We start from the raw sequence: 21,648 nt of genomic DNA, 5'->3' as shown, positions 1-21,648 counted from the left end.
CTGGCCTCTGAGCATCCTCTGCTTGTTCTTCCACAGTGCCCTGTATCCCTACCTGCCAGTGCCTGACCCTGACCTGCAAGAGAAGGCAAAAACCTCATCTTCCAAAGTTTTCCTTTTAACTTTCACAATGGATAACAAAGCCTTGTGTAGCACAGGTGTTCAGGATATTTGTTAAATTAAATTGGCATTGAATTAATAAGAAGTAACAAAAGATGAATGTCTTCCTTCACTCTGCTGTTCACAAGCAGCAGCAACTGGTGAGATTTTAAACTCATGGATACCGTATTATGAAGGAAAAATTCAATTAGAAAAACCTCAGACCAGGAACCCTGCTGTTCAATGACCAAAATGCAATTGGGCTCAACTGTTTTATGTTATTGCCTGAAACTTTGTTATTCTTTAATAAAACTCTGGTAGACCTAATTTTATGCTCCATTTAATGTTAACCCAGTTGGGACAAGCAAGCAAAGTGCGCCTTAAGTAAAAATGCTGGTGAGTTTAATGTCTTTCTCTTTACTTTACATGACTGGCTTAGTCTTAGATTATTAAGTGTAGCAGTTTTATTCACAGGATTGCCACAAAAGCTCAATTGGACGTTGATTAAGTGCATTTGCTCGTGAAATGCATGACAGAAGTGTGCTTTGGCCCCCAGCTCTGTTTCTACCTCTTGTTTGTATTCTGAGCTTGTGAACTTCAGTCTCCTATAGGTGTAGGATGAGGCCTGGTGAAAAACTAAGAGTGAACTCCAGAGCCAGGTTTGAATCCTGGTGTCTCCACTTTCTAACTGATCTTTGGCAGATACTTTCTCTGTTTCAGTGTCTGTTTAAGCTAATATTTTCTTTAGTTGGTAATGAAATACTACTGTTTAAAAAGTACTGTTACTGCGGGCTGGGGTTGTAGCTCAGTGGTATAGTGCTTGCCTAAACGTGTGAGGCACTGGGTTCGATCCTCAGCACCATATAAAAATAAATAAATCAAAAAAGGCACTGTATTCATCTACAACTAAATGTAAAAACTAAAAAATAGTGCTGTTACTGGAAGTCTTACTTAGCTAGTATAACAAAGCAAAAGCAAACAGAAACCATAAAATGCAGACATTGGAAAGAGGGGGAATAAAACCTCTTTTTGTTGTAGATGATGACTGTCCATGTAGAAAATCCCCAAGAATATACCAGAAAAAGTCAATATTTAAAAAATCAATTGTATTTTTATATAATAGCATTGAACAATTGGGATTATTGTTCATAATAATTTTAACATAAGAATTTAACATAATTTTAAAATAATAACAGTTTTACAGAGAGTGCCATCTACAATAGCCCCCTCCCCCAAAATGAAACACTTAGACATAAATTTAGCAAACTATGTGTAGGATCTGGTACTGAATAAATCAGACCCAAATAAATTAATATGCCCTATGCCATATTTATGGAGTGAAAGACTCCGTATTGCTGTTAGTTTGTCCCAAAGTGATCTATAAATTTAACACAACCCAATCAAAATCCCAGTAGGATTTTTTTCCCCTGTAGTTTTCAAGTGATAGTTAACAACTACCAACTGATTCTAAAACAGGAAAGCAAATGGAACACGTGCTATCATTCTGATCTTGGATCCCCCTTCCCTTGCAGAGTCCCATGCATTGAAGGCTTGGTTGCCAGCCTGTGGTACTATTGGAAGATGGTGCATCCTTTAGGAGGTGGGGCCCAGGGTGAGGAAGTGAGGAAGTTAGGTGGGGGCCATGCCTTTGAAGGAGATATTGGGACCCTGGCGTCTCCTCCCTCTCGCTCTGCTTCCTGGTGCCATCTGGGCAATAGCAATGTCACATACAGTCCTCCATGATACACTGCCTTGCAAAGGCCTAAAGGCAGCGGAGCCGAGTAACCACGGACTGAAACCATGAGAAAAACATAAAGCAAAGCTTTATCTCAGGTGTTTTGTTAGAGTGATAGAAAGCTAACACAACAACTGAAATAGTCGAACATATTTTGAAAACAGGATAGAGTTGGCAGATTGATCTACTTGATGTCGGTACCTTTCGTAACGCTCCAGCTATCAAAACAGTGTTGTGTGGGAGGCCATCGCACTGAATGACTAGCATTTTCCTTCCTGTGATTGGTAGAGGCTCTGTTGGTCACTTTCTTAGTGATCTGGTCACTTTCATAGTAGCCCTAGATGCTGCCCCGATCCTTGAAATAGAAGAATGTGACTTCAGATGTAGGCATGACTTCCTGCAGCCCCATGGATCGAGCTATGCTCACCTGTTCCTTTGTGATATTACCCCTTTACCCTGTTTGGGATAGAATGTTCCATGGAAATGCCCTTTGTGTGTTGCCTTCTCTTACTCTGCCTTTGGGTGTGTCATTCAGTCAACCTGATGACTGCGGACATCATGGACATTATGAAGCTAGACTCAACCCCTTGAAACCTCACCCCTTGCCTCATTTGAATGCCTTTACCTCAATAAAAGGGGTCAGCATACAATCATTCTTTCAATGGACCCTTAAGGTCAGAGACGCCATCAGAGGACCCCCAGAGAAAAAGGTATCTCTGTCTCTTGTGTGGTTATTTCGCGAAGCCCAGTTCCCCTGGAGTGACCCTGAGTGATTTAATCGTGAGGAATGTGACAGTGTTATGTTTGCAAAAGGCAGACACATCGATCAATGGAATAGAACTGAGAATCCAACAGTAGATGCATCCCCCCCACACACTTAGACAATTAACATTTGACAAAGATGCAGAAGTATTTCAATGAAGGAGTCTTTACAACAAATATGAACCCTGACCCATACTTAGGTTGGGGCCTTGCCTTTGAAGGAGATATTGGGGCCTTGGAGTTCACTCTTAGTTTTTCACCAGGCCTCATCCTACACCTATAGGAGACTGAATTTAGTTCACAAGCTCAGGATACAAATAAGAGGTAGAAACAGCAGGGGGCCAAAGCACACTTCTGCCATGCATTTCATGAGCAAATGCACTTAATCAACATCCAATTGAGCTTTTGTGGCAATCCTGTGGATAATCACACCATATACCAAAACCAACTCAATGGATCATAGACTTAAATATAAAATGTAATGTTTTAAAACTTTTAGAATAAAACAAAGGAGAGAACTCTTGTGATCTTGTGTCAAGCAATATATATATATATATATATATATATATATATATAAAATTATATAATATATATATATAACTTTTATTATATATATATATAATTTTTTTTGGTGCTACTCCTAAAGTACAATCTATAAAGGAGCAAATTGAGAAACGAACTTAAAGTTTTTGTACTTTTAGAGACAGTTAAGAAAAGAATAAAACAAGTCACAAATGAAGAGAAAGTATTTGCAAATCACATAATCTTACAGAGGAATAACAATCAGAAAATACAAAGATCATGTGAACCTTAATAATAAGAAAAAACTTTTAACAATTAAAGGTCAAAATCATTGAGCACTGATAAACAAAAAATATGCACATAAGAAGAATTATTCAACTTTGAGCTGGGTGCAGTGGTGCACACCAGTAATCCCTGTGGCTTGGGAGGCTGAGGCAGGAGGATTGCCAGTTCAAAGCCAGCCTCAGTAAAAGTGAGATGCTAATTAACTGAGTGAGACTCTGTCTCTAAATAAAATACAGAATAGGGCTGGGGTTGTGACTCCATGGTCGAGTGTCCCTGAGTTCAATCCCCGGTACTCCCTCCCCCAAAATTGTTCAACTTCATTAGTAAAAATAAATCCACGATGAGATACCACTACACACCTATTAGGCTGGCTTAAAACAAAAACTGACAATATCAAGGGCCAACAAGGATGGTGGGCAACAGAAACCTATTGTACATTGCTGGTGGGAATGCAAAATGGTATAGTTACTTTAGGAAAGAGTTTGGCATTTTCTTATTAAGTTAAACATATATTTACCATATGACTCAGTAATCCTACTCATAGATATTTACCGAAGACAAATGAAAAGCATAAGTTTGTATATGAGTAGTAACTGTAAAAAATTTGCCAGCCTGGAGTTAACCCAAATGTGTCCTTCAACCCATGGATGGATGAATTCATCTACAGATGAATCTCAAATGTATTTTGTTAGGTGAAAGAAACCAAATCCAAAAGCCTATGTATGATTCCATTTCTGTGGTGTTCTGGAGAAAGCAAAACTATAAAGACAGTAAACAGAACAGTACTTGCCAGGGGTTGAGGCTGGATTGGAGCATTAATTGCAAAAGGAAAGCATGAGAGAATTTTTGGAATGAAGGAGATGTTCTCTGTCATGCCTGTGGTAGTGGGAATGCATTTTTCAAAACCCATTAAGCTATATACCAGAGAAAGAATGCATTTTTCTCTAAGACAATTAAATAAATTTAGAAAAGAATAAAAATGTCTTTGAACAAATCACTCATCTTCTTTGAAATACAAAAAAAATCAACCTTTTTCTGAGGTACCTTACTATATTATCATATTTTAAAATTGGGTCAATAAGTACTTTTTAATGTTCTATGTAGCATCTCTGCTTCGAAGTTCAGAACTAATGATTATACCTTATTTTGCTGGTACCATTTATTTTAAATGTCTAGTTCTTCTCTTTAATATGAAATCCTTCTGGCAGGGTTTTATATTTTTATTTTAGCATCAAATCCCGAGTCAATTCTTTAGAAAAATACCCCCTTCTCCTTATTACCTTAATTTAGCTGATGTGTTTCTTTGCATCTCTCTTATTTTTCTTCAGCTACTGTTTATGGTTTCTTTTTGCTGCACTCTACATTGTCTCTGGGTTTTAAAGCTGGGTGATTGACTGTTGAGTGCTGGCACCTGGGGGAGGCGGAAGCAGCGTGGGGGCAGGAGGCAGATGGCAGTGTGGGTGGGATGCGGTGACTCATTTGTTTTATAGGTTGATTTTTTTTTTTTAATGTAGAAATGTTAAGGACCCCAAAAGAAAAGTCTTTATCTATATTAAAGAGTCTTCAAGTCATTTTTAGCTTTTGGGGAAAACAACAAGTTTTGAAGCTCCTTTGACCTTCTTCCCTTTTCATAACATGAGTAAATCCTCTATGTCTTTTACCTCCATTGCATCACATTTATTCCTCCTTGAGTGAATGTGAATTCTAACTTCATAGTCATTAGATAAGTCAGATTCTGTATTTAACAGCTTCTTAAAGAGTGCACTATTTTTTAGAAAGAAGACCAATAGCAATAGAGGAAAGGGAGGGAAGAGGGGAGGAAGTGGGGAAATACTGGGCAAAGAAATCTACCAGATTATGTTGTGTATGGATATACCACATTGAATATATTCTATTATCATTACTTTAAATTATGATATATTCTATGATCATTACTTTAAATAGTTCCATAAATATATGGAACTGTTTAAAGTAATGATAATAGAATGGAGATCAGTAGAGTAAGTGGATCAGGGGAGGGAGGAAGGAAGGAAAAGGGAAGTTACTAGGGAAAGAGATTGATCAAATTATGTTACATATAGCTACAAATATGACATAATGAACCCACTCTTAAATATAATTATAACGTACCAATAAAAATAAAAAACAATCTCTTAAAAATTTTATAACCAAGTTCATATAATTTAATATGATTTTCTTTATATTTTTATAACAAACTTCATAACTAATTTCAAAAAGTATGTTCTTTTTTATGTTACATTCAGTCACACAGGTCTTGAAAATTCCTTTTATATTTTGGTGGGTTTTAATTTATAAAAGGAATCAATGTTCATACGAGAAATTGTAAGAAATAATATAAAAAATGAAGAAAAAATAATTTGTGAATTATGAATTATCATGGATTATTTTTTATTATACATGTTTTCAGATTTTTAAATTTATATGAATATTTACATAAAATGCACAAATTATAATGTATACATTACATTGTAATGTATGCTATAAATTATAACATACATACTATATTTTAACTTTGTTTACTTAATAGCTTCAATTTCTCCCCTGTTTCTAAGTATTCTTCTATCTTAGAATTTTTGGTGGTTAAATGGTATACCATTATTGGGAATTATCATTGTGTGTGTGTGTGTGTACTTACATGTGTGTATGTAATTACTATATATACACAAAAGTAAATACACAAATATACACAGTCATTTCCTATTGATGGATATATTGACTTTTTCCTTTATTTTATTATAAAGATGATATTTTAGTGGACAAACAGGTAAATCTGCCCATATCTCAGGATAAATTCTAAGAAATGGAATTATTGGGTTGGAGAGTATACATAGTTTTAAGGATGTAAGTCTCTAAAAAGTTTAGACAACACTTGAGTACCATTTCCTCTGAATTTTCATTGGTTATTTTAGGCTGTTTTCATTGGTTCCTTTTAGGAAAGAAATTGTCACTTTGTGGTTAGTTTAATGTGCATTTATTAGAAGAAAGATGGAGAACATTTTTTCATGTGCTTATTGACCATTTTAAACTTTAGTGAATTTGTCTGCTTATGTGTATAGTTTGTTGCAATGTTTTTTATTATTGCTTGTTTACTTTAAATTGACCAGTAAGAGATGATTTATAAAGATACTAACCTTTCATCTATCAAATATTGCACATATCTTTAACAAACTTGCTATGTTAACACTTTAATTGTAATTATGAATGGGTTCTGTTTTATGATTATATTTTCAAAATTCTTATTGTGGTTGCAAAAGAAGTTATTAGTTTTCAAAATAATTTTTTATCTTAACACTTTACTAAATAGTATTATTATTTCTAATAGTTATTCAGCTGCATAGTATTGTTTGTTTTGTTTTGGCCTGGTTTTGGTTGACAACATAACATTTGCAAGTAATGATGATTTTATATTTTATTTTCTAGACTTATACCTTTGCTTCCTAAAAATCTTCCTGTATTGACTGAGATTTCCTGATTTTAATAGGCATATAAGTACATAGAAGTACAAAGTACAAAGTTGGCACTTGTGAAATGTATCTTGTTCTTCTTGCATGTTAGGCATATATGCTCTTTTCCTGCTGCAGCCCATTTTGTGACTTTTTTTTCACGGAGAAAAATGGATTTTGCACTTTAATCAATAAGAATCTGTGGAGATGTTCATGACTCTTAAAAATTGAGCCATCCTTGCATTTCCCAAATAAATTTTAAACTCAAAATCTCAGCTTCTTACAGTGTAACACTTGGTACATTTGTTAGTTTTTCTTTCATATTTTTGTTTATATCCGTAAATGAGTTTGATGTAATCTGGATTTCATTTTTATGATGTTGTTGTCAAAATGTGGGATAAGGTTTCTATTAGGTTAATATTGGTCATGTTTGACTTTTGGAAAAATTAGTATCTGTGGTTTTATTTCGCTTCTTAGTTATAATTTTCTATACCTTCACTTTTTTATTTCTTCATTTTACTTACCAAATATTTATTGGATATAAGCTAGTTAATTCTAAACCCTAGTTCTGGATTAACCAATAAAGTCACCATTTTTTTAAAAAAAACTCATTTTGCATTTGTTACTGCTATATATTCTATGAATCTGCTTTTTATAGTTTTTTTTTTTTAAATTTGTAACCATAGTTACCTTGTTTCAATGTTGAAATTTAACAGAGAACGTTAACTTTTGCTTCCCATCATTGCAGGCTCTTTGCAATAATTACATGATTTCTTTCTTGTTTAAAAAAATGCCAGTTTGTGGAACTTTATAAAGCCATTTCTGGTAGAACCACAAATTCAAAATTCAGTGGTAAGTGAAGAGGGAAAATCCCTAGCATTTCCTCATTTCCTTTTCTGAGTACTGAGTTATTGAAACCCAAATGTGCTTATTGGGCATGATTCAGGTGACATCTTTTGAGGACTTTGTTTTCTGTCTGCAGATATTGCTGTGGTGGAGATGAGTGATGCCTTCCGGCAGCCGTCCTTGTTTTACCACCTTGGGGTTCGAGAAAGCTTCAGCATGGCCAACAACATCATCCTCTACTGTGATACTAACTCGGACTCTCTGCAGTCCCTGAAGGTACTCCTCTTAGTTACTGGGTATATTTTCTTTCAGCCCCAGTATTCAGGGAGAATTCTCTCTTATCCAAAACATTTTTCAGTAACTTATGTTTGTGAAAAGATGTTTTTGCCAGTATGATAAATAGCTACCACAGGCTAATTGTCAAATTTATCTAGAATTCATTGTGAAGTTTATCTAGACATCAATGTAGATATTTGATGATATCCAAGAAAGATAAACATCATGTTCAGTTCCGAGTACCAGGTGGGGTTACATCCAGGAGACTGTTGATGGGAAATCACTGGTACACACCTTGGAGAAAGAAAAGAAGGTCATATAAGATATATCAGGCTTTATGCCTGACCTTTGGTGACTTCATTGTGCCCATCTGGATCTAACTAAAATACTCTTCCTACCTGAAAGTGCTCTGAGTAGAAATGCTCACAATATTGCCACCCTTGTTTGCTGGGTGTCATTTCAATTAAGATGGGAGGAGGGAAGTAAAACTCTCTATTTTGTGTACAAAACTCAACCTTCCCCGTTGGCATTCTCTCCATTAATAGACGCTTGCCCGAGAGAAACCATTTCTACCACCCGAAAGGATTGGGAAGTAAAAACTTACTGTGTCTTGTCTACAAAATTCAACCTATCCCAATGTCATTTTCTGCATTAATAGGAACATACCTGATATAAAGTCATTTCCTCCCTCCAGCAAAGTTGCTGAACATGCTTTTAGAGGCCACAGGATTTTACACTGGGTGATTCTTTGAAAAGTGTCTCACAGTTCAGTGAAACTCATGCTGAGCCTGATGTCATCCATTTCCTTTGTGAAATTTCCAGCTAGCTTCATGTGGTCTTTTCTCATCTCGGTCCTTTGGTTCCCAAATAAGAGTCAACCTTGGGATGTGAAGCCCTGGAGTTGAGAACATACTTTCCAAGTCAGTGGCTTAGCAGTTGTTATATGAAGATCTCCAATGCCAAATCCTTGTAGAAATGTGTGTGTGTGTGTGTGTGTGTGCGCGCGCGCGCGTGTGTGTACATAATATCTTTATTTATTTATTTTTATGTGGTGCTGAGGATTGAACCCAGTGCCTCACATGTGCTAAACAAGCCATCTACTACTGAGCTACAACCCCAGCCCTAGAAATATATTTTAAAGTAGCATTTTGCTTTTATCAGAGTATCTAGAGCATGGGTGGCTTTCTCTGAAAATTCTGAAGAGTTTCACTGAGCAAATACATTTGTTGCATGCTCGACATTATGCGGGGGATTGAGAGGCATATCTGTTTCTGGCATACTGGAATTGAGAGATTTGGTCCTACTCAGTCTAAATTTATCTTTTTACCTGGTTATTAGTAAGGAAGATCTGGGACCAGGTCAGCCTGGCTCCCTAGCTTGTTCTCCTTAACCACCAAGTTTTATTATCCCTTGCAGTTTTCCCTCTGTATCCATGGGTTCTGCACTTTTAAAACAATCATGGATAGAAAATATATTTGTTTAAATTACATCTGTACTGAAAGTGTACAGACTTTCCCCTTTGTCTTATATTCCATAAACAATGCAGGGTAACAATTATTTGCTTAGCACTTACATTGTATTAGTTTTGATAAGTAAGCTAGAGTTGATTGAAAGTGTACAAGAAGGTGGTTGTAGGTTATATGCAGATTCTATTCCATTTATATAAGTGACTTGATCATCTACAGATTTTGGTATCCTGGGTGTCCTGGGACCAGTCCCTGTGGGTAACAAGGGAGGACTGTATTTCTAGTTAAAACTATATCAGTCATGCCTGCCAAGTGTTGTTCATTTAGAAAAATGCATCAACTATGCCTCCTCAGTTGTCCCATGCAGAGTGTGTCTTTTCTCTTAACCCTTCCATTAACTTAAGCGTTTGCCATTTTCTTATTTAGATCGTTTCTAGCCAGATAGCCTCTGATGTCTGGGGTAGAAAAAAAATATTTTCTGCAAGTCTAGCAATTTTCTTTGGGTCTCAGAAAGTCTTGTCCTACTGCAGAAAGTTGGGATATGTCTGTATGTGTTTGTTTTTATTTATTTCTGTTGCATTTGGCTCTAGGTATAACTCTGCTATCCCCAGCATTTACAAACAGAAAGGAAAACTAGTGAAATAAGAGCAAAAGACATTTGAAATAATATCTGCAAAGTGAGGCAGATATGACAAAATGAAGCATCTCTTTTTACAGAGGCAGAGGCAGAATTAGAATGCTATTCTTGTCGTGTATCTTGCTTCACTTAGGTTGATTCTTTGGACTTCAAAGAAAGTACAGCTGTGCCAATTTTATTTTCATCAGCTTTTTGTTGAAGACAGCAGATTCTCTTCAGCAGCAAATTCTCAGGAAGAAATCATAGAAAAAAATCTTTTGTGTTTAAAAGTATAAGCTACTTGGAGAATAATTTATAGGAACTATAAAAATGATTAAAATCCTTGCCTGAATTGTCATTTGAAAAGATATTAAGAATCTAATCATATATATGTGCAATAAAATTTCTAGCTGTTGCTTAAGCTATAAGTCCTTCAATTGTATTAAGAATGAAGTATTTTAATTTAAAAAAAATATATCTATTTTAATTGTAGATAGACATAATACCTTTATTTCATTTATTTATGCTGAGGTGCTGAGGCTCAAACCCAGTGGCTCACACGTGTGAGGCAAGTGTTCTGCTGATGAGCCAACAACCCCAGCCCATAACTTATTTTTGTCCCAAGAAAAAAAATCATGATTGCACTTTGAGAGAGGGAAATAAATTGTTTTTTCCTTAATATTATAACACATATTTCAGTTTTCTTTAATTAAATCATGAGAACTTCTTAGTGTACCTATTAATGTTTATTCAGAGAGACTATGCCAAGATTTAACATTTGCTCAAAAATAAGAAAAGCTGATAACAACTCTTTTCTGATTTATTCCATGCATTTAAAAATGATCAGACTTCCACTTGGCATCTCTTACTAAATGGGAGAGTGGGTCTGGACTCTACTGGCCAATGAACTGTGGAGCAGATGGGTGAGATACATCTAAGGTCAAAAAGCACTTGGGGGAGTGAGTGGCTGCTGTGAACAGTGAGGAATTTGTTTTAATGTACCACAAAGGGGCTGAGGGAACTTCCCCTCCATCCTCTGAAGGTTCCATAATTGGGTCTGCTGAAAAAAGTGACAACAGACACACGAACAGGTGAAAATTCATACAAATTCATTAATATGCAAGTACATAGGAGTCACAAAGAGTATAAAAACTCAAAAAAGGTTGAATCACAAGTTCAAGGGAACCTATCATCAAGTCTAACAAGCACAAAGAAGGTTGAAGTGTGAACATCATTTTGCTAGGAGAGAGGGAAGTGGAGGATGTAGGCAATTTTAGATTTAGAGTAAATGATTTTCAGGGGAAACGGATGGACTCAAAGAGCCTGGGACAAAGTGTACCTGTGCCCTGAGGGTGACGTCAGCTCTGGTTTTTCTTCTACTAGTTCATCTTCTGGAGGAGCTGGTGTTTAGGTGGATAAGAGAGCATCAGAGAAAGCCTTCCTGCAGGTAGGGAGGGAAAGAGGATCAGAGACAGGAGTTGGAGAAAATCACAGAGATTTTGGTTCTGATACTGCTTTTTTTGTTCAAAGTGGTCAGTGTGTCAAAGGGCCAAACTTTAGGGTATCATTTTCTGAGTCTCAACAACCCTTTTTCTATCACCAGAAATTCCTTTATAATAAGAGTTCACAGCTCTAGTTCTTGTGATCTTTTCTTTCAACCCTTTCTTAAGCTACTTCTCTTGATTCTGGATTAACCCTGACTCACTTTAAACATTGCTGTTTATAAAACAAAGCAAGACCAAGCAATGAAGTACACTACACATCCCCAGATAGTCAGCAGGTAGAAGCTCTTATAAACAAGTGACAAGGCTGAATGGGAAACAGACACACTACTGGGGAAAGAGTGAATCACCACTTTGTTTTAGTTTTTTTTGTTTGTTTGTTTGGTACTGAGGATTGAACCCATAGGTGCTCTACCACTGAGCCACATCCCCAGTCCTTTTCATTTTTTGAGATAGGGTCTCACTAAGTTGCTTAGGGTCTCACTAAGTTACTCACACTGGCCTTGAACTTGTGATTCTCCTGCCTCAGCCTCCTCAACCATTAGGATTACAGACATGCATCACTATGCTCCTCTTACTACTAACTTTTGAAGAGCAATTTGGCCATATCTAATACTGTCAAAGGTACCTGTCATCAAGTCTAAGCAATTTTAAACCTAGTTGTGTACTGTTAAAAAAAAAAAAAAGTGTCTCGGGTGTAAGGAGATAAAACAAAGAATGTTTATACAACATTTTAATAATCCCTCCCCTAAAGGAGATGGAAAATATCCATTAGGAGAATGAATGAATAATTGGGACAAGTCTGGCACAGCAGCACACACCTGTAATCCCAGCTACTCAGCAGGCCAAGGCAGGAGGATTGCAAGTTTGATGCAAGCCTTAGCAATTTAGCAAAACCATGTTTCAAAATATAAAAGGGGCTGGGGTTCTACCTTTGTGGTAGAGGGTCCCTATGTTCCATTTCTAGTATCACAAAAATAAAACAAATCAAACACTTTTTATTGTAGAGCACTTAAGATAAATCAACTAGAGCTTTATATATCAAAGTCATTGTATCTCCAAAAAAATATAATTTTGAATTTAAAATCAACATACAGTGACTCACCCACATCAATGTTTATAGCAGTTCAATTTAATTTACAATAGCTAAGCTATGGAACCAACCTAGGTGCCCTTCAACAGATGAATGGATAAAGAAAATGTGGTATTTATATACAATGGAATATTACTCAGTTATAAAAAGGAATGACTTTTGCTGGTAAAGGGATGGATCTGGAGACTATTATGATAAAATTTTAAAGCCAATCATAAAAAAACAAAGGTCAAATATTCTGTCCAATATGAGGATGCTAACATACAACAAGTGTGTGTGGCGGAGGTGGAAAAAGAAGTTCAGTGGATTAGACAAAGGAATGTTGAGAAGGGAAGGGGATAGGAATAAGAAAGACCATGGAAAGAATTGGACATAACTTTCCTATGTTCATACATGAATGCATGACCAGTGAAACTCTACATCATGTACAACCACAAGAATGGGATCCTAATTAGAATAAATTCCATGTATGTTTAATATGTCAAAATATACTCTACTGTCATGTATATGTAAAAAGAGCAACTAAAAAAAGCAAAAAAATAAAAATAAACTTTTTAAAAAATAATAATGTTAAGGGGAAAAACAAATCACCCATGTACAGTATCATACCAGTTTTCAGAATGTGATTACAGGCAGGCAAGACAATGGTATTATACACATTTGTGTTATAAAGAGATAGAAGTATGTATGGAAGTTATCCAATCAGAGTATTTACCCCTTTGGGGGATAGGAGTGGAATAGAGTTGGAAGATAAGAGTCTTTACCTATATGTAATATGTCTTTTTTCTTTTTTTCCTTTTTTCTTTCAATACTGGTTTTAAACCCAAGCATTGCACATGCTAGATAAGCCTCTATCACTGAGCCACATCCCTGGCCCTTTCTATTTTATTTGGAGACAATTTCTCTAAGTTACCCAGGCTGGTCTTGAACTTGTGTTCCTCTTGCCTCAGCCTCCTAAGTTATGTTGCCTTTATAGGCAGGCACCACTGTGTCTGGCTATAATATAATATTTCTAAATCCAGGTGGTAGACATATAGTTGTTTGCTAATTTTTATACTTTTATATACTGAAAATATTTCATAATTAGCCTTGAAAAAATGTTGCTATATTCTCCAGTTTTCTATATCCATCAAGAAAACTTTACATGCATTTTGGGCATTTGAATCCCCAAAGAATTTCAGTTTCTTTTTCTTAATATTCTGGCAGTGGTAAGAAAGCCTAAGATATATTTGAATCTTTTTTTCTGCATTTAAATCATCTTTGCTCCCATTTTATGCATAAGAAATGATTCTTTGGAGATTGATATGCACATCAGCTAGTGGTGACTCAGCTTTCTGTGTTGAAATATAATGATTATGTTAGATTATTCCTTACTCAAGAAATTTAGTTGTATTTTTCTCTTAAGCCACTGCCTGAAAAGTTACTTTACAGATGGGATTTTCCTCAATAAACTCTTTTGTAAAACTGCTTACTTCTTCATTGTCTCACTGGATATATTCCATACATATATAGTGCCAGGTACTCTGGCTCTGCCTTTATGCATGTGTTATTTTCTAGATTGGGATATGACTAGCATCCCCCTAGGAAATGACACTAGAAATCTTTTTTTTTTAAATTTTTTTTATTGGTTGTTCAAAACATTATAAAGCTCTTGACGTATCATATTTCATACATTAGATTCAAGTTGGTTATGAACTCCCAATTTTACCCCAAATACAGATTGCAGAATCACATCGGTTACACATCCACATTTTTACATAATGCCCTATTAGTAACTGTTGTATTCTGCTACCTTTCCTATCCTCTACCATCCCCCCTCCCTCCCCTCCCATCTTCTCTCTCTACCCCATCCACTGTAATTCATATTTCTCCTTGTTTATTTTCCCATTCCCCTCACAACCTCTTATATGTAATTTTGTATAACAATGAGGGTCTCCCTCCATTACCATGCAATTTCCCTTTTCTCACTAGAAATCTTACAGGCACAAACCAGAATTTGTAACACCATCACTAATTTACCAACTTTGAAAAATCAGCCATTTTTTAAAACAATATGGCAGTTTCTCAAAAAATTAAAAGGAGATTTAACATCTACATTCCCAAGAGAATTCCAAGCAGGATCTGAAAGAGATATTTATGTGCCCATGTTCATTAGTGACATTATTTACAATAGCCAGAAAGTGGAAGCAACTCAGGTGTCCGTGACAGATGAATAGATGAACAAAATGGGTGTATACCTACTACTCAGCTGTGACAAGGAAGCTGACATGTGCTACAACATGGATGAGCCTTGAGAACTGCCATAGTTGCTCCTTCAAAGCAGTTCCATGGTATATGGACCCAAGATCTGTTATCTGTAGATACAGAGGACCCCATCTTTGTGTATATGAAATGGGACAGTTCTTCTGGTACTCATTCATGTCCACTTGAAGCAATTGGTTGTTGTTTGGAAAAAAATGATGATGTCCATGATGTAAATTTTGATATTGATACTAGTTTGAAGTAAATCAGTGAGGAAAATCAAGGTAGTTTTTGTTACAAATGCTTCAAATTTAAATTGAATTCTTCCCTATACTTGGCACATCTACTCAGATTCCAGTGTCCTTAAACCCATAAAAATGTATTTCTCTCTTTTTGATCTTACACCACTGCTTTCTTTTCCTAAAGTTTTACCTGCCTTGCTAAGCTAAATAACTAAGATTTGAATTAAATTCAAGTTTTAATGTAAGTAGTGCATGACATTAATTTTCAAGGTTTATGACTCTGATTTCAACAATGGAATTTTGCAGGATTATTTTCAGCACCTCAGATTGTACCCAGTTAGTCAGTGGTACAAAGTACACAGTTGGTTAATGTTTAAAAAAAAAAAGTCATTTGAAAATATGCTCCTATAAAGTAGTTTAACAATTTGTGAACAGAATCATTGGCTTTGCCTGTTTTAACTGGGCTACCTCTGGACATCCCGAGACTCTTGCTTAGTTTATTCCTAGGTGTTGATTTAGAATCAGCAATTGGCACCCTGTCCTCTCCCAGGTTCAACACTTCATTCCCATGCATTTCTTGTTATTCCATAGGAAGCTTTTGTTGTTGTTGAGAGAGGAAACAGGCTTGTTCCTTTATTTTACAAATTTCAGAAATGGTCAAACTTTCATCTGAACTGTAATCAGTCTGTCTCTAATGGGGAAAGAAAGAGGTAATCTGGGGCAGGAGCAGGTTAAAAATACATAAAGTGCGGCTTTATGGAGATTCTTCTCCTGGGATTTTGAATTGACAAACTAGATGAATGATTTATGTAGCAGGTGTTGACTTCCCTGTTGGAGAATCCCTGAGGATGGGCTTGAGACGCAAGAGCCTAGTTTTGTTCAATGTCTGCTAGCAGTATTCTCTCCCTAAGGCATTATCTGTAGACTGAATAAAATCATGCTCTTTCCTTCCTAATTCTCTTTAATCTCTTTCTCTTACCCACCCTCCCATGATTTCTAGCTTCTTATTACCCTTTTGTCAAAAGGAGAGGAAAATCTGTGCGGTATAGGGAATGAAAGATGTCATCGAATCACTGGGTTGACCCCAGCTGTAGCCTGTGAGTCTGAATACCTTGAAGAACAGGCAGGAGCCCCTCTGCACACACCAGAAGTGGGCCAAAGTCTTGCTGAACTCTTCTCCTTTTTGTTCATTATAGATAATTCTGTGGTAGTTGATCTTTGTGGCACTACAACCCATCATCCTCTTTGGGTCCTTTTAGAACACATCCTTGAAATTATCATTAAACCTTATGTCAAATGGGATTTACTATGTATAAAATTATACCTACCTGTAACTGTGTGTGTGTGTGTGGTGCTGGGGATTGAACCCAGGCCTTATTCATGGGAGGCAAGCACTCTGTCATATACCAAGCTGAGCTATATCCCCAGCCCCATACCTGTAACTTTTTTACAATACAGTTTAAGAAAGAAGAAACAACATGTACTTGAATAGAACAGTTCAATTAGGTGTTGTCAGCTGGTGACAAAGATGTTAATTATAACAATAGCAACACAGTGTAAAGGGAAGTTTGTATTAAGAAGCTGTGTTAAATGCTGTATGTATAAAATGTCACCCATCAGCACCCAGTTCAAAGAAATATGTCTACTTATAGTAGAGTTCTCCCACCAAGAGAGATTTATTTAGATATGAAACAAAATTAATAGGGAAGGAGAAAAAGAGAGTCAAGAATGTCTTTGGGGATGACTTTCCAGCTTTGTTTAATTTAACCTGATTTTTTTTTTTTAGCACAGGTTGTTTTCATTGACAGTTGCTCATGTTTAAGAAGAAGATGTGTTCTTACCCCAGGTCATGAGCAACACAAGTGTACAGTTCTCTAGATCTGGTTGTGCAGGAATTAAGTAGAAGTACTTTGTTTAGGTAGAATTAATACCTTTTATTATGTGTAGCTTTAAAGTACTTAAGTTGGCAGGGGGGCCTGTAACCTCAGAAGCTTGGGAGGCTAAGGCAGAAGAATTGGAAGTTCAAAGCCAGCCTCAGCAACTTAGCAAGGCCCTAAGCAACTTAATGAGACCCTGTCTCTAAATAAAATATAAAAAGGGCTGGGGATGTGGCTCAGTGGTTAAGCACTCCTGGGTTTAATCCCTGGTACAAAAAAAAAAGTACTTCAAATTATTGCTTAAACTTATTTCATTTGGTTTTTATATACATCCCAATGAGACAGACATGTGAGGTACTCACTGTATTGAACAGATAAAAAGTATTTTCTCTCCAGATGAGAATTAAATATGGGGAGATACAGTGACTTGTTAGGGACACACACAGCTGATAAGTGTCAGAGTAGAGATGAGCCCCATATTCTTTGACTTCCCATATTGTACTCTGAATAAAATCATGCTCGCTCTTTTCTTCCTAATTATCTTTAACCTCCTACTCCCACCCCACCCTCCCACCATTTCTAGCCTCTTATTACCATTTTGTCAAAAGGAGAAGAAAATCTGTTTGAATGAATATCATTCCCTCTAAGTCTGTGTACAGATTTCATATGTCCTGTGAAAGGATGGTTTTGGTAGATTACTTTTTGTTTGTTTTTCATTGAGCTTTTCTGCAAACATACCAGGTTAGCACAACACACTTAGCTATCTTTCAGGACTGACTCTGTACCATGGCTTGTGTTCAGCGTGTTGGATTGTTCTTCCTTAGCGTACTCAGCTTCATTTCAGCAGTGGTCAGAAAGGGGAACAGGATACCTCACCCCAGAGAGGCCAGGGATGTTCACAGGATCCCATGGTTAGCTTTGAAGCGTTGAAATTAGTTGAGAGGGTAAAGCTGGGGAGTATAGAAAATAGCTCTCTTTTTTCCAACCTTAATGGAAAGCTTGCCTAATTCTACTGGGATAGATAAAAAGACCAGAAGAGAAGACCCGGAAGGTCACTAGCTGGGCTGTGTTATTTCCCTGAGCAAGCATTCCAGCCAGCTCCTTTCTGTCCTGCCAGGAAGCTGAGGTCTTGGGTTGCCAGGCCTGCTTCTCCTACCCCAGTCCACCTTGGCAGCCTCACACTAGCTCCTTCCACTTCTTCCCTGCTACAGTTTGTCATATTTTTGGCACAAAAACTGCAATATTGGAGACACTCCCTTGATTTACCTCTTAAATGACCTCTTCAAAGTTGTATTGTCCCAACCGTGTACAATGGTATATGACTGTAATCCCAGCTACTCAGAAGGATAAAGCAGGAGGATAGCAAGTTCGAGGCCAGCCTCAGCAACTTAGTGAGGCCCTAAGCAACTTAGTGAGACCCTGTCTCAAAAAAAATAAATAAACAAAAATAAAAATAAAAAAGGGTAGGGATGTAGCTCAGTGGTAGAGCACCTCTGGGTTCAATTCTAGTACTGAAAAAGAATTGTTTCAAACAACTATCAGAAGTCATCTCTTCTCTTTTTCCTTGTTTCTTTGGTTATAAAAGGGTTCCAGAAAATTGAAAAATAAAATTTGGATGCTTCTGGTACAGCCATGTACTGACCAAAAGGCCCCTATGACTGCAGAAAAAAGTATAGTGTCATAGTGGGCATCGTACCTTGAGAACTTTTCATTGGCAAGGAACTGGAGTTCAGGTTGATTTTTATCTTTTTACTTACAGGCATTATAGATGAAAGGTTTTCTTGGTCTGTTGTGAAATCTGACAGTTACATCACAACTTTATTTCATTCCCTCTGTCTCCGGCTTTAGTACACATTCAGCATTCCCCGTTCCACCTCAGTCCTATTAAGATACCTTCTGAGATCTTGTTTGCCATTTATTTGGACTGAGTTAAAATGCACTTAAGGTATCATGAACCAGAATGGTTTGTGTCCACTTAGGTTCCAGAAAACCTAAGTCAGCAGGAATCCAGTAGAGTGCTATAGGAACGATTTTAATATAGTATAATGTGATACAGTGTTTGTATGATCTGAAAGGAAAGCAAAAGAGAAAGGAAGAGGGTTGTTATTCCAACAAGCAGTTCCTCAGGCAGACAGCAGGATGGCTGTAGGCCAGCAGTGGCTCCGGTGGTTTTCCATAGATCCTCTGGCTCACTCAGTGCTCGCCACTGCTTCCCTCCCTGCCACTTCCATTTCTGTGCCTGATGCACCAAAGGAGGGACAAGCAGGGGAGCATGAGGGTGACTCTCCTTCCAGTAGCTCAAGGAAAACATGACTTTTTACCTTGAGCCAAAAGCAAATGAACACAGAGTTGGAAGTGACGAATAGTCACCCAATTTAACTTTCTCAGCATGTTAATGTTAGAGGCAAAATGATGCATGGCTGGCTGGGCTGGGAGTAGGACCAGAACTTTCATGTCTACCCTAATTCATAGTGTAATTTGAATGTATACTTTATAATTCATTAATCCATTCATGCCTTTATGAGTAGCTACTAGGCAATTGGTGCGGATATAAGTGTAAATCAAACACATGGTCCTAGCATGCAAGGAGCTCATGAGGTAGCGTGGAAGAACCATATAAAGAAAAATATGTAGCCTGGCCTAGGAAGTGCTATCAGAGGTCTGTGTAAGGGTTAATGATGGCAGAATTAAAGGCCCAGTCTCACTGCTCTTGGAAAGATAGGTGTAGGAACATGGTCACAGCCAGCTTCAGAGAGAGCAGATTTCTTAAACTCAGCACAGAGAATGCTCTGTAGTAGAAGATGCATGGAAGAGCATTCCCCAGTATTGAGAGGGAAGAGAGAAGGCTCTTATTATCTATAAAGGAGTAACTTCAAGGGTGTGGTCTGCTGCTTTGGAGAGAGACTCCATTGACCGAGTTTGTGAAAATCTGCATGTTGTATTTCTGGCCCTATGATTATCCAAGATCTTTCTATTTATTTGTTCTTGAACCATTATAGGGGTGGGGAGAGAAAGAAAAAGAAAGAGGCAGGCATTAATTCCCCATGAATCACCTGTGGAAAAGCCACTTTGAACCTCCTCAGTGTCACTTTTCTGTCCCTTGATTTCCATTCCTCTGTGCACTGCCATATACCTAGGCACATAGGATAGAAACTATTCTGCCCTTTGCTTTTTTCACTTACCAGTGTATCTTAGAACTCTTTCTATGTCACTAGAAAAAGGACTTTCTCATTCTTCATTTAACTTAACTGTGTGCCATTGTATGGAGGTACCATTGTATGGAGGTACCGTAGAGTACTCAGCCAGTTTCAAGGTGATTGCCATTTATGTTGTTCCTAACCTTTGCTATTACAGTGCCCCAATATGTGTTGATATTTATACATACATACCACTCACCTTAAAAAGCACTTTGATTACTAAGTGCTTGTAGAACACAGTTCATTTTAGCTCTCAAAGTCTTTTCCAGTAAGTCCCCAAATAATTGTATCATCTTGTTAACTGTATGTGTCAAAATGAACTTTCTGCTTTAGCTCAATGATATATTCAAGATCTTTTCCAAATACCTCCTTAATTCTCTCTTCTGTACATCCTAAAGTAAGCCATCTTCCTCCACTCTTAGGGATAACAATTATGGTTCCCCGAGTGGGCCTTTGCTTTCCCTATATTTCTAGCCTGCATTCCCACCTGCTGGCTTTGTCTTGGAGTTGCTCCCCAGCTCAGCTTGAGCTCTGCCTCTGCTGATCCTCCCAGACTGCCTTCTGTCTATAGTAACACCTTTCTGTGAGAAACTAGCCCTTGCTGTCTGTATCACTTTTGCTTTTTAGCATGAGATATCTTTTATTATTTTATGTTCATCTTTATGGCTCTCAACACTACCCAGTGCAATTTCTTCCTCTATCAGTTTTACTTTCTCATCTACTATTCTTGAATGTTTAAAAGTCTTAGGTACTGCTCTAAGCCAAAGCCCTCGTGATTGTGATTCTCCTTTGCCTGCTATAATTTAGCATCCTGATAGTGGGATGAAAGATGATGGCAAGTCAGCTGGATCCTGGATCTCTACTCTTACCCTGTCATATCTGGACCTTCTCCTTAGCCAGATGGACTCACCCTTGAGCTCCACAAATACCTGTTTCCTGTTTCTATGACAACATACATACCATCATTTCCAATAGACTGTCCTATTTTCTCTTTTCTGAATAATGATTCCCCAACCTCAGTGAAATCTGTATAGCATGGGCATCTCTAGATTGTCTCCCCCATGTCTCTAGCTATTTTAATGTCTAGGAATAGCAATAATGATAGCTCACTTTTATTGAGAGCTTTTTTTTTTAAAAAAAAATTTTTGTTTGGGTAACAGGGATTGAACCCAGGGGTGCTCTACCACTGAGCTATATCCACAGCCCTTTTTGCCTTTTTGTTTTGAGGTGGGATCTCCCTAAGTTGCCCAGGCTGGCCTCAAACTTGCCACACCCCTTCCTCAAGTCACTGGAATTACAGGTGAACACCACTGTGCCTAGCTGAAAAAATGATTTTTAGATTATTCTGTTTGGGATTTAACGTGATTATGCTGTTTTTCTTATACTCTATACAATACTGTTGTATTTTCCTGCTTCCTGAATCAGACT

At 37.1% G+C, this 21,648-nt stretch overlaps 1 protein-coding gene across 5 annotated transcripts in view; it reads left to right on the top strand.

Annotated features, from left to right (window-relative positions):
* Map3k5 (mitogen-activated protein kinase kinase kinase 5) overlaps positions 1 to 21,648 on the top strand; it is a 200,553-nt gene that overhangs the window by 51,002 nt on the left and 127,903 nt on the right. For all 5 annotated transcript variants that reach the window (XM_015501602.2, XM_048798823.1, XM_048798814.1 and 2 more), the window contains exon 2: positions 7,847 to 7,986. In XM_015501602.2, coding sequence (XP_015357088.1) covers positions 7,847 to 7,986 — 140 coding nt within the window. The remainder of the gene's footprint in view (positions 1 to 7,846; positions 7,987 to 21,648) is intronic.

Source organism: Marmota marmota, unplaced genomic scaffold, assembly GCF_001458135.2.
Source record: "Marmota marmota marmota unplaced genomic scaffold, marMar, whole genome shotgun sequence".
In the NCBI taxonomy this organism is placed as follows: Eukaryota; Metazoa; Chordata; class Mammalia; order Rodentia; family Sciuridae; genus Marmota; species Marmota marmota.
Note: the sequence above shows the minus strand (reverse complement) of the source record. Positions and strands in the feature narration are given on the sequence as shown.